Here is a 13875-nt window from a genome sequence, read left to right as displayed (position 1 = left end):
GGACAAACATGGCTGAGGTGGATTCCGCACAGCATAAAAATAACGTCTTTAGGGCATTATACAAAGATCTGTTGGGGGATTTTGTGTTCCCACAGTGTGGCAGAACATGAGCATTGTCAGCCAAAATTAATCTTTTTTCCCTCCTGCTGCATGGAGCTCTTGTCAGTTTCATAGTGGTGATGCCATGTTGTGTGCTGCAGGAGATTCTCCGTGGAAATTCCCCACAGAGGTTTCCTCTGCTTGCAGCTCATCCATTTTCTTTTTTGCTGTAAAAAGTAGATGAATAAAGATGGTTTCCCTAGTGATCCCGTGTACGTGTCATTTTTCCTTTTTTGGGGGGGGAGGGGGTTGAGAGAGTTGTCTGCGAAGCTACGGCAACACAAATATGCGCCTATTGCAGCTTCTCTAGTTGTGTCACCTACCTCCACAGACAGCCCCTCCAAAACAAAACAAAACCAAAAAGAAAGGAAAAAGGACAAGTGCACAGGAACGCTAGGCTAAGCAAACTTTATTCATCTAATTTTTCAGCAAAATAGCAAACAGCTGCAAGCCGAGGAAACCTCTGTGAGGAATCTCCATGGAGAATCTCCTGCAGCACACAGAATGGTGGGCGCTAGCAGCAGAAATAAATAAAAGTAAGAGGTTTGGCTGGGAAAATAAAGTGTTTCCTGCCTGTTGGTGTTTGCTCAGCAGGCAGGAATCGTCTTCAACCTGGGTGGGGTGGGGGGAGATTGCTAGTTTCACAATTTTTGAAAAAACCAGGTTGAGAGACATAAAGCAAATTGAACTTATTTTGGGGAAGAGAGCTGTGCAAAGTTCTTCCCCGAAATGCTATTTATAACCTCCTAAAGGCGTTATATTTGTACTGTGCGTAAAGGGACTCTGTATACTGAGATTAAACTGGTTTCCAATGTCATCCAATCCAGCTGCTGTGAATTTTGTACCAAAAAGTCCAGATTGAGATTCTGAAAGTTGGAAATCCAGATGTTGTGGACCGTAATTTAAGAAAATGTGCAGATATTTTTTGGCCTTGCTTTATTATGGAATTGAGACTCCCCTCCCCCTTACTTCTGAAAAATGATGATAGTGGTGACAGCAGCAAATATGATAGAAAAGTCTCTACAGAGGTGAAAGTGTGGTGAGTCACAGTTGGGAAATATGGGAAGCATTGTGCTTCGATAGGTCAGGCACAGTATGGGGCTTTACAGCTCAACCATAGCAGCCCACATTACCCCAAATACTGATTTAATCCCGATATAATTGTATTAGTCTTATGTTTGTTCACTTACATTTGTATTCTTTTTTCTTTTCTGCAAATTTTGTTGGCAAACACATTTTTGAAAAATTACAAAATTACCCCAAATGCTGGAGTAGGCTTTAATTGTTTCATTCCTTTCAAGCATAACCAAGATCTATTTCTTCCTGAGGAGATAAACCTCTTTCTGATCTGTACCACTTCAGACTGCAGATGGGAGATCACAAAATAGAAAGCATCCCCATTCAAAAAAATTCCCTGCATGCAGAAAACTATAGAGCAAGGTACTTTCTCTACCTCTGACATCCGGATTTTTTTATATGCAGGTCACTTTTCGTATGAAAGTGCTTTTGATCATGTGTCCTAGCTGCAGTTTCAGACTATTTCAATGCTTCAGTCTTCCAGGAATGGTCTCTATCTTGCTCCTACTTTTGCTTTTGGGGGATGCCTTATTAAAAACTCTAGCACAAGCCACTAGTTGTCGTTTTTCAGGCTTTCAGAATTTCAGGCTTGGAAGACCATGCTTGTACACGAACCATTTCATATACTGCAGCCACTGGGCTATATTCTGATTGCTGATAGCCTGTTATGTTCTTCTGGAGTACCTTTCATCAAAACTCCCTCCTGAATTTGAAAGCAGGGAAAGCAGCATCAGTGAACACAATAAGGGAAATGTACATCCAGAAGTCAGCACTGGTCCTCGGTATAAGAAGTAGACTACAGTGTGTGCTCCTGTTTTTCTGTGTGAAATGCTGGCAGAGTGTGTGGTCTTAAAATCATAAAGTTGGAAAAGACTGCAAGGGCCATCGAGTCCAACCACCTGCCATGCAGAAATACACAATCAAAGCACTCCTGACAGATGGCCATCCAGCCTCAGTTCAAAAACATTCCAAGAAGGAGACTCCACTGCCCGCTGAGGCAGCATAGTCCAATGTCAAATAGCCCTTACCATCAGGAAGTTCTTTCTAATGTTTAAATGAAATCTCTTTTCCTGTACCTTGAACCCATTACTCCTTGTCCTAGTCTCTGGAGCTGCAGAAAACAATCTTGCTCCATCTTTAAAATGATATCCCTTCAAATATTTAAACATGGCTACCATGTCACCCCTTAACCTTTTCTTCTCCAGACTAAACATATCTAGCTCCCTAAGCCACTCCTCATAGGACATGGAATCCAGACCTTTAACCATTTTGGTCCCCCTCCTCTGGACTCGTTCCAGCTTATCAATATCCTCCTTGAATTGTGGTGCCCAGAACAGTATTCCAGGTGAGGTCAGACCAATGCAGAATAGAGTGGTACTATTACATCCCTCGATCTAGACACTATATTCCTATTGATGCAGCACTGGCTTTCTTGACTGCCGCATCATACTGATGATTCATATTCAATTTGTGGTCCACTAAAACTCCCAGATCCCTTTCACATATATTGTTGATAAGCCAGGTGTCACCCATCATGTTTTCTGCCCATCTCTGTTCATTTTGTTAGTTTTGGCCCAGCTCTCTAATCTGTCCAGGTCATTTTGAATCCTGATCTCTGGGATATTTGCTACCCCTTCTAATTTGGTGTCATCTGCAGATTTGATTAGCAGGCCCTATATTCCATTATTCAAGTCACTGATGATAGCACTGGGCCCAGGACAGAACTTGTGGCACCCCACTAGTCACTTCTCTCTAGGATGAAGATGAGCCATTGGTAAGCACTCTTTGGGTTTGGTCAGTCAACCAATTACAAATCCATCTAACATCAGTAGCATTAGCCCACATTTTATTAGCTTGCTTGCAAGAATTTCATGGGGATCTTGCCAAAGGCCTTACTGAAACCAAGTACTAAGCTTGCCACAAACAAAATATAACATTAGTCTGGCATGATTTGTTTTTGATAAACCCATGTTGACTTTCAGTGATCATTGTGTTCCCTTTTAAGTGCTTACAGACTGTTTGTTTAATGATCTGCTCCAGCATCTTTCCTGGTACTGTTGTCAGACTGATGAGGGAGGTAATTGTTTGGGTCCTCATTTTTCCCCTTTTTGAAGATGGGGACAACATTAGCCCTCCTCCAGTCTGCGGGGACTTCTCCTGTTCTCCAGGAATTCCCAAAGATTACTACAGGTAGTTCTGAGATTACTTCTGCCAGTTATTTTAATACCCTGGTCTGAATTGGTGCAGTCCAGACATAGCCCATTTTAATTCCTAATCCTAGCAGGAAGCCTTTGACAGGTCACAGAACTTGGAATGCTCTGATTATTGGTAGGAGCTTGATGCTTTTAAATGGTCAGATTTTTAGATTTAAAGCTAGAATTACGACTTCTTTGCTTCCCAGTTGCATCCCATTTCTGCACTGAACTGCCACCCAATCTCTAACTGGCAAAGTTGTTGGCATATTTAAATAACACACAGACTTCCTCCTCCCTCCTTCACCCAGGTTTTCCTGACTGACTTTCTCTCTCATTCTTAATCCATAGCTCCTGTCTTTTGTTTGTGCTCTTTTTTATGTGAGCCTCTGGGCAGTCCCTGGCTTTATTTTGCTCTTAGTAGCGCTTAGCAAAAGGCAAGCACACCAACCAAGTCACAGCGCTGATGATATTATGCAACTACCAAATTCAATGAAAATAATACAGTTGTTGCAAAATGTATCCCATTTTCATTCCCATAATTTTGCAACTCTGCAGCTGCAGTCAACAACATGCTTATTTCAGGGTAGCCCTATTGGTTTTGGATTGTAACTTTAATTTCTCCTTTTATAACGTCTCCAGTTTCTCCAATCCTTCCTTACTTCACAGGAGAGTGAAGACTTTGATTCTAATCTGGCTATTTTTGTAAAAACCAGTTGAAAGGTTTTAACACGGTTGCAGGCCTCAAACTAATCATGCATTTCCCAGTAGTACAACTGGTCTGATTACTTCAAAGAAATTATCTTTGAAGTGTGAATATTGTCATTCCGTGTGAATATTGTCAGTGTGAATATTGTCCTTCTGTTGTTAGCTTTTGGGATCCAAAAAAGGATGTTCAGAAGCTAATGCTAAAGAATTTGTTCAGTGAGGCAACTTTGTTTACTGTCTTAAATGTGCACATAACCTCCCTGCTCCCCCATTCCTGCAGCATTTTGTGTTTTTCAAACATATGTATCTTAATCGTATCACATAAGCAGCGGACTTATTTGTATGATCCTTGCATTAAATCATCCAACTAGCAGGAGGAAATTTACCTTTTGCCAAGTGGAAGTAGCAAGTAAATAAAAGGAGGTTGGCATTTGGTTTGAACTTGTTGTGTCCTGTTTTTAATCCACATTTCTGGTGTTAATCTGGAAAAGTTGCAGCACTACACACATCACCAAAAATTATGAGACAGGACTAGAAACCCAAACTCAATCAACTAATTTCATCAATTGAAATTAAAAATGTTGCTACCCCAGTGCAGTTTTGCAAATACTCTGATGCCAAAAACAGAGGCAATGACCTGTGTTTTGATTAAGAATTAGGGTTCAAATCTATATTCTACTTCTAAGAAGGATGCTGTATGTTTTTCCCAAGAAGGAATTGCAATTCCTTCTCTGGAGGCTATTGGGAAGTGGCTGATTAACCATTCATCACAGGCGAATTATTAAACTAATAATTTCCATTACGGATGAGTTATTAAACTAAAAATTGTTATTGGACTATATCAGTTTGGGCATCATACAGCACATACAGCAAAACTCAGAACCTTGTCCTTGGGTCACCCTCACATCCTGGAAAAATATAAGCAAACCAGGAGAACAATAATAATGTGAAAGCAATGATTTACAATTGCCAATCATACTAATTTGATGAACCCAGATGTCTCTTCCATACAGCATTTGGTCTGTAAAGGATCCCAGTGTCGTTTGTGAACTTTCTCTCTGTCTTTTTATCTAAAAGAGATCAAAGGCGATAAAGTGATATATCTGATTGGACCAGCTTGGATTGGTATAGGAGTAAACAAGCTTCCAAATTTCACAGAAATCTTCATCAGGCAAAAATAGTTCTGTGAAACTCAAAGTCTTGTATGCTTCTGTACCAGAACATGGTTGTCTGAAAAGACATATAATTCAGTCTGTAATACTATCTATTGAACTTCTGCCTAAAATAACTGAAGAATGGTTACTAGAAGAAGAAGATATTAGATTTATATCCCCCCTTTCTCTCCTGTAGGAGACTCAAAGGGGCTCCTTCCCCTTCCCCCCTCACAACAAACACCCTGTGAGGTGAGTGGGACTGAGAGAGCTCTGAAAAGCTGTGACTAGCCCAAGGTCACCCAGCTGGTGTGTGTTGGAGTGCACAGGCTAATCTGAATTCCCCAGATAAACCTCCACAGCTCAGCGGCAGAGCGGGGAATCAAACCCAGTTCCTCCAGATTAGAATGCACCTGCTCTTAACCACTACGCCACTGCTGCTCCAGAGAAGATGGACAGAAGTGTGCTCCTGTCCTGGATCGGAATACCGTTCCTGTATTCTTCCATACTGTCATGGCCTGCGAATGGGGGCTTGATGTATTGAGCCAGCATATCCAGCACTTGCAAGCAATTTGCTCCCACACGCAGCCCCATGCTAATTCTCCTCTGTAACTTAAACAAAAGAGGAGAAGAATTGTGGGTCACTGTGGACCATGTCTCCATCCTGCAGAAGAATACCAAATGGGAAGCATAAGCAAGTCCCATGAAAACATCCTTTAAGCCAGTATTCCCAACCAGGACCCAGGCGTCCAGAGGAAGAAGGAATGGGTACAATAACTTAGGGAGGGACAGCTCAGGCAACAAACCTATATTATCACAGTATGATTTATGTAGTTTCAGCAAGAAAACAGAATTTTTTAAAAAATCAATTACTCATGAAACTTATACTGGGGGTGATGACAATTGTACCAGTCTCACAGCAATGCTGTTTCTTGGCTCCTGTTCCTAGCAGGAAGCCCTGCATCACCCTGCATCCCTTGTGGTTGCAAGGACTGTACCAGTAATTTATGAAATCTACAGCCACCTGGGGAATCAATGGTGAGCAGAGGTTTTGCCCAGGGCATGTGGAAATTAGTTTTCAAGAACTGGATTTTTGACATCTGTTGAGGAAATAGCCAGCATTTCTAGCCCTAAGCAGATTCAGATGCAAAACCATGTGCCTGCATATATACAGAGAAATAGCATCTGCTTTGAAATGCATTGACTTTTGAACAGGCCAGGCTGAGGAAGGGGTTAGCAGGATGAGTGATGGAGGGGTTTTCTGTAGGCAATCTTATTCCGAGAGGATCCCCAAACAAACTTAGTGCCAGAAACAGAGGCAGGCATGCAAGTACTCACTGGTAGCTATGATAATGGCCACTACATTGTTGTCCATGGGAACACTGGTAGTGGGCGCATGGGATGGTGCCTCACTCTGCTCCGACATCTCTGGGGTTGTCAGTCTTGAGCTCTCCTCTACTTTGACAGTTCCATATGCCAGAACCCCTGCCAGGTCGACCGAAGGATTCTGTCTCCTGAAAGCCGTGATTTCTGCCCTGGCCAGTCAGCTCCGGTCAGCACTTGCCCCCGCTCCAGGAAGCCCATTCAGTCCACTCTGGTTTCTGCCTTCTCCCCCTCTCCTTGGTTAGATTCAGCCAGGCATCCTACTAAATGCTGGGATGCCCCCCCCCCCCCTTTCTCCTGTGTCCTATTGAGACTGGATTTGGAAAGCTCTCCTCCCCGGTTTAACCTGTTGTTGCTTGGTGAATTCCAGTCGCCTTCCCTTGCATTAAGCAGATTACTGTCCCTTGCAAGTCCTGAAATCTCTACGGGCGCTTCTGGAGTAAACAGCGGCTACTTTCCCCTCCTCTTTTCTTCTTCACCGACAAAGGGCAAGCTGTCCCAAAGGTGACCGTGCCTGGGAAAGCTCGCCTGACCGCTCCACCCAACAGGCTCGAGTCCGATCTTTCTTTCTTCTGCAGGTTTTGCTCCGGCTGCGCCTGGTTTCCACTCTTCGTAGGGCTCGTGCTACATAAATGCTAAGACGTGCTTCATTTCGACCCACATCCTTGCCTCGACGAAGCTTCTTCTTACAGTGCTCTGAAAACCTTCCGGCCCTGGCTGGTCCCATCCGGCACCTGGTGCCCAGCTTGGCTAGCTATGCCCTGCCACATGCCACGTTTGCCAGCTCCGCCAGAAGCAGATCGCAGCGCATGGATCAACCGGGGCTGGGATTTCACAGACAAGATCAGACCGGACTAGACGCTGTCGGGAGGGTGGGGGCGGGAGGGAGTCCCGTTGAGCAGTGAGGCTATCAGCAGCCTCGCGGGGAGATCTTTGGACCCTCTATCTCCTTCCTGCTCCAACAGCCCAGGCTTCGCTCCTGATTGGTGGCTGGCCCAACGCTCTCGGCCCCGATTGGTTGAAAGTGGGGATCGCTACATTCTCCGGATAGAACATTGTGTCGGCGGTCGTCATGGAAACTGTGCACGTGTGGGGGGGGAAGGACAGGAACGCTCTTCCGCGCCTCCTCCAGCTTTTCCTTCTCAATGGGTTTTTATTGTGTGTCATAATAGCTGCTGCCCTGACATCCCCCTGGGTTATCGGCTCCTGGCAGCGAGAGAAACAAAACCGTCCCGGCGCGCGAACTTTCTCCGAAACGATCACGAGGGGCCTCTCCAACCGAATATTAAAAAATACTCGCAGGGCGCAAAGACGGCGTAGACATCTCCCAACAGTACATCCCCGTCAATTCCGCACAGCAGATTTATAACGAGTTGCGATCGTTATAAATGAACTCGTTTTCCCTTAAAGGGCTCGTTCACGTGCAGTGGATTCTGCACGGCAGCCTCTTTATAACGAGTCGCGATCGTTATAAATGCAAACGTTTCCCCTTAAGGAAATTGTCCCGTTTATTGTGAACTCGTTGCTATATGCATTTGAGTGAAACGGTGCTCGCAGTCACTGCCAAGGGGAGAAAACATGTTTGGGGGATGTTTCTGAAATGACAGGCTATCACACTGGTCGGCATCCTAGCAGAAACGAAATTGACAAGATGTAAGGCAGGAGAATGGGCGGCAGGACAGAAAAAAATTAAGCAGTTTGGTGCCTGTGCCCTTCCCACTGAAGCTGGTTCAACCAGGTGTACATATATATTTTTTAAAAGAGTGATTTTGGCATTTTTTTTAAACGGTTGAGGGAAATATAGTGGGTCAATCCCACTTTGAGGAAGGGACCCATGCGAAGTTCCTGTCCAAACTGGGATATTTCCCTTTGTCAACCCATTATATTTGTACTATGAAGAATCAGACCAGCTGGATTTCCCAGATCCTAGCCCAATACAATAACACCTACATCACCTGAGTTCATCCCTGCTTTTCCTTTGAGCTTTATTCAATCTCTTCTCTTTCTACTGTAAATATTAATAAATTACTTCCTAGAACTGTTACCAGTGAGTGTGTATAGAATCTGTCGGTCCCTGACTGTAATTTGCTTGTCTTTGACTGTAATAAATTGGAATTGAAATACCAGTGAGTGCAACAGGTAGCATAAAACACTCAGCATCAACCAGCTGTATGTGTGTGTATATTTAGTCACATCTATTCTTATTTAGTAACATCCATGTTATTGCTAGACTCTATATGATTTGTCTTCCCAGTTCTTGTTTTTAGTAGTCACAATGGATGCCCAAAGTATAGCACAATGGGTCTTTGCGCCAAGCAATTTACAATCTGAAACCTGAGACTGGGGAAACAATAGGGGGAGAAGGAGGTGGAGGACCGTGTTTGCGTTCACTTTCATGCTTGTTTAGCTGGGGATTAAGGGATGAGGCCTGATTTTTCATTTGTGAATAAAGTGTATTTTAAAAAATACCTGGCCCTGAAATTGCAAAACCCACACCTACAAAAGGCATGACTGGGATGATTAAAAGAAAGGATTCAAAAATTTACAGGCTATGACCAGTTTCCAATGAAAATGGGATTTTAGTCAGCCGTAACTTGCTGAAATTTGGCAAGTGTGGAATCAAGCCAAATAATTATAGTTCTATTTTATGTTAATTGCAGAACAATTTTCACTACAGTGCAGTCTTCTAACCAGTTTTATAAGGAAAATTTAATTGTGAACATACAATTTTGCTTCCTATCAACTCGGGGGGGTGGGGGGTGTCATCTCCTTAAAGCATTTCTCATAAATTGTGTCAGTGGTGGGTGTTACTTTTCCAGACAGTCTAAAATTCTGGTCTTGATGAAATCTCCTGCTGCACTGATGAAAGTAATTAAGATCCCTCACTCAAATTTCAACTCTTCATAAAAGAAAATGCACCATCTGAGTAGACGTAGGACATGGTGATTTATTTTTAATTAAAATATTTATATCAAATCTTTTCAAAGGCATTGAAACAATAACAGGCCAATGGGCAAAAAGAATACAATTAAAATTACAAAAACATAAAATAATATAATTTTGGGATTGTACAGGAAAGGCTCTTTTCTGACCTAACACCTTCAAACAGCCCAACAATTTCAGTTGAAAGCCCTTTGAAATAAGATAGTCTTGCTCATCTTCTTAATGATCAGCCAACTGAAGACAAGTGGACCTCCTCAACTAGGTTCTTCCAGAAAACTGGCCCAATTCCTTAGACTGAGAATGAAGATATCTAGTAGAAAGTGACCAGAGAAATGTAATTGTTTTATTTGAGGAGATGGCAGTCCTTTAGACAGAGTTTCTTTTTCCTGTCACATATCTAAGTCCATTAACATTGAGAACTTGTGAAGATGCCCCAACAGGTCAACTTTCACAAAGATAAAATGGCATCTTTCTCCTGCCTTTTGCTTATGCAACAATTATCAGTCTGAAGTTATAAAGAGCTGCACTGAGGTTTCCTTCCTGAAATATCAGTCAATTCACATTAGTTCTTGAGCCCTACTAGAGGATATTTGCAATTAGTACCACTAAGTACTTGATTTACTACTGCCTACAAGAGGAGCTTTCATGATTCCTATCTGTTCCTCAGAAAACTTGTATGGAATCAGTGACTGAGTAAATAAATGCACATAATACCAGTGGTGTTTGATTCTGTATATTAGAACTATAGTGCAGTAGTGTGTAAGTATTGAGAGAAAGGGTTTGCAACAATCCAGCCATTTTACCTTCCTCTGTTAAGGTAGACATTTAAGTTCAGAGAACTTGGCAAACCAGGCTGTACTGGTCTTAGGACCTCTGGAAGAGAGGGAAATTCCTTTAGTGCATCATTCAGGTGTCACTTTGGTTCTGCAACTGTGACACTCCTACCATAAGCACATCTGCCAGTGGTACTTATTTGAATGTAGCAGTTGCAGTCTCAGGCAGATTCTGCATGGGCCAAAAACACTGGTGTGAAAACAGTATAAACCCTTTTACACCGTTTTAAACCATTTTACACCATTTTACAGCCACTGTCTTTGGCCCATGCGGAATCCGCTTTAGAGAGGTTGCAGGAAATCCTTCTCCTGTTTCTGCTACACCCATATTCAGAATCAAATGATGACCTGCAGATCACCTGTTTATTTGCTTTGCAAATCCCCCCCCCCCCCAGCATCTTCTGCACAGCATGAAACTTGAACTTGCCTGTAGAAATGACACAGGACATTCTAGTAGAGTATACTGGGGAAAATTTCTCAACTTACAATGATCGTGATTGGATAAGGTGGAAAAGAATTAAAGCCTTATAGATTTGTCCTTATCGAGCATATCTTGATTTTATGTATTGATGAAACATAATGCACCATAATTCTTCTCATCCTTTGCCTGTAGCAAAGTGAATTTTACAATATAGGATAGCATAAAGACAGACCCTCACCTGCAGGCCATCTCCTTCCACTGACTGAATTGCTGTGAAACTATTCACGAGCACTTCAACTTCTCAAGGGGAAAGGGCAAAGCAATAGAATGTTAACAGAGACAATTTTACAAAGGGACTTGAAGGTCAGTTTGGCAAGGGAAAAAATCTCCCAAATTGATAGGGACAGAAAAGAATTGTTGGTTGCAATAATGGGAGCAGAGGGGCTGTGGAATGGAAAGTTGAAGGAAATAAGTAGCAGATGCATAGGGGCAAGGCAGTGAATAGAAGGGGAGCAATGGAGAAAGGCCTGCAAAACTGTAATCTGAGAGAAGGGAGAGGAAAGTGTTAAAGAGAAAATTTACATTGGAAGAGCTGTGTCCTATGGTCAGTAATGGAGTGGATACATAAGGGAGTTTTGGCAAGAGGAAAGCTGTGTTCTGATTCACATTTAGAAGTCCTTATGCAAACATTCCTTAAGTTCAGTGCAAGGAGTTAGCTCATTTGCAAGCTAAACAGTGTTGTGATTGAAGGCCTATGTGCATTTTAATAGTGCAGTCCTAAACAAAGTTACACTTTTTAAAGTCCACTGACAGATATGGCTAGACATGTAGCAGTAAAATGGCCAATCTCCAGATGGGGCCTAGAGACCTCCAGGAATCACAACTGATCTACAGACAACAGAAATCAGTTGACCCGGAGAAAAGGGATGCTTTGGAAGGTGGACTCTATGCTATTATTCACCACTGAGATCCCTCCTCTCCACAAACTCCTGCCCTTTGCAAGCTCCATCCCCAAAGCTCTAGAGATTTCCCAAGCTGAGTTTGGCAAACTTAGTGAGCTGGTTTTGACTAAGAAGATCATGGAAGATGCATCAACAGGCCAAAATCAGGGCTGGTCTGGTGTCTTAGTTAAATATGCTAAACAGAATAGAGCGGTCTTGGATAGTAGGAAACAAAGGAGTAATAGACTAATATGGCCATCTCAATGGATGCCCTAGAGTGATAAATGTTTGGGAATGGCAAAAATTCCCAAATACATACAAAAGTTAAAAAAATAAGATATAATACTTGGGTCCGACAGATGTACGAGAACTTGTAATAATTATTTTTAATATTGTGTGTTGCAATAAAAAGTAGGAAGAAAAGTAGGAAGGTTCTCATATATTGTAAGAACCAATTTGATAGTATAGGCAACTTTGTATGGTAGTTGAAGTTATGAGATTATTAGCCAAGACTATATGTGACCTATCAGGTGGGACAGCTACCTATTGCTGTGGAATGATTTTGAAAACTTATAAACTTGGGAGAAAGAACTGATCTGGGGCATCTTTGAAGATGCTCCTTGCTTGAAACCGCCTTACTATTTGTAAGAAATAATTAATAGGTTCAAATAATTGTTTTCCTTCAATGATCTATGCAATATCATATTTAGAAAGTCAATATTAAAGATATGGTAATGTTTTAATTTTAAAAATGGAGACAAGATTCTCTGATAATATTTTTACTAGTGTACTGGACCTAAAATAAACAAAAATGCTGTCGTAGTATACCTCTTGCCAGGAGATTAATGGTCTAATATAGGAAACTTAACTAGAGGCCAAGGGCTTCTTAAGAACCCCCCTATATCTGAAATCATGATTAACCAGATAAATCTGGAACTCTTCAATGGACTTAGAAGGACACAGTGTACTTCGTATTGCACATGAGTCACACAGGTGGATAGTTAGCTGCTTTGACACATACCTTGTTTCACTATAAGGCTCAGCATTCTATAAGATTTTGATTCCTTTCACCAGTAAAGATTGCTCTTTTTCAGAATGTATTCAAGAAACTATTTCATACTGCACTTAAGAGATCTAATAGGCAGCTTTAAGAGTGACCAGAATGCTCCATTATCTCCATAAGCCTAATTATGCTGAAAGCTCAATAATAGCAACAATACATCTGGAACACCAAAGAAAGAAAATTGCGACTGCAAAACCCTGGGGCACTAGATGCACATTATAATAAGCCATGGAGAGAATATCAGTCAAATAAAAAGCACGGCACATGATCATGTATGCAAGGTGACATAAGAATTTGTTTTGCTACAGTTACTGAGATGGATTAGCAACAGACAGATGGACTGCCAGTTTTGTGCATGAAATTAACATGCCATACTCCATCTACCACACATCACCTGCTTTTGTCAGCATCAAGGTGATCAGCCTGCAAGGAAAATGTTATATGCAACCTTCATATCCCATGTTAAATCTGCTATCACAAGAGCAGTTGGTGTACACTTTTAATTTAGAATATCACCAAATGCCCCAGGATTGTGATTAATCCGAATGCTGACAAAACTCCCAAATATCCTGGTGCATCTGGAGATATGCCAGTGCCCCCAAGTGGTACCACTGTGAAAACAACAGTGTCAGTGGCATATCTAGAACAGAGAAGGGTTTAGTTTGCATTGAAACCGTGCTCAGCCTGCATCAATCCCTAGCATTGGCAACATGCCACCAATAACTCGGATGTATCTTTTACAAATCCCATTATAACACATGGCGAATAAAATATAAGCTTTGGCTTATATTTGGCAATATGCATATATATATTGGTTTTGGCTCCCCATTTGTCCCCAAACTCAAATGCAGTATAGGATTCTAACTGTGCAGCCATTCCCAGCCCTCATATTCAATATAAAACGCTCAACCAAACACTCATAACTCACAATAGGACGCAAGCCATGAGTCCATCTCTCTTTGGCTTCATGTTTTGCACACTTAAAACATATGGGGGTCTTATGTAAAGGGAACTCTAGAGAAAGGGGATTTTGCACAAGGGAGCACTGTGCATGACCAGGCAAA

At 42.0% G+C, this 13875-nt stretch overlaps 1 protein-coding gene across 2 annotated transcripts in view; it reads right to left on the bottom strand.

The window, feature by feature from the left end:
* Nucleotides 1-7536, bottom strand: part of LOC125429939 — a 35027-nt gene extending 27491 nt beyond the window's left edge. For both annotated transcript variants that reach the window (XM_048491550.1, XM_048491552.1), the window contains exon 1: nt 6566-7536. In XM_048491550.1, coding sequence (XP_048347507.1) covers nt 6566-6653 — 88 coding nt within the window. In that variant the 5' untranslated portion in view covers nt 6654-7536. The remainder of the gene's footprint in view (nt 1-6565) is intronic.
* Nucleotides 7537-13875: the final 6339 nt, after the last annotated feature.

The sequence above is a fragment of the Sphaerodactylus townsendi genome, linkage group LG03, assembly GCF_021028975.2.
Source record: "Sphaerodactylus townsendi isolate TG3544 linkage group LG03, MPM_Stown_v2.3, whole genome shotgun sequence".
NCBI lineage: Eukaryota > Metazoa > Chordata > Lepidosauria > Squamata > Sphaerodactylidae > Sphaerodactylus > Sphaerodactylus townsendi.
The sequence above is the reverse complement of the archived record's forward strand: the minus strand, read 5'-3'. Positions and strand labels throughout refer to the sequence as shown.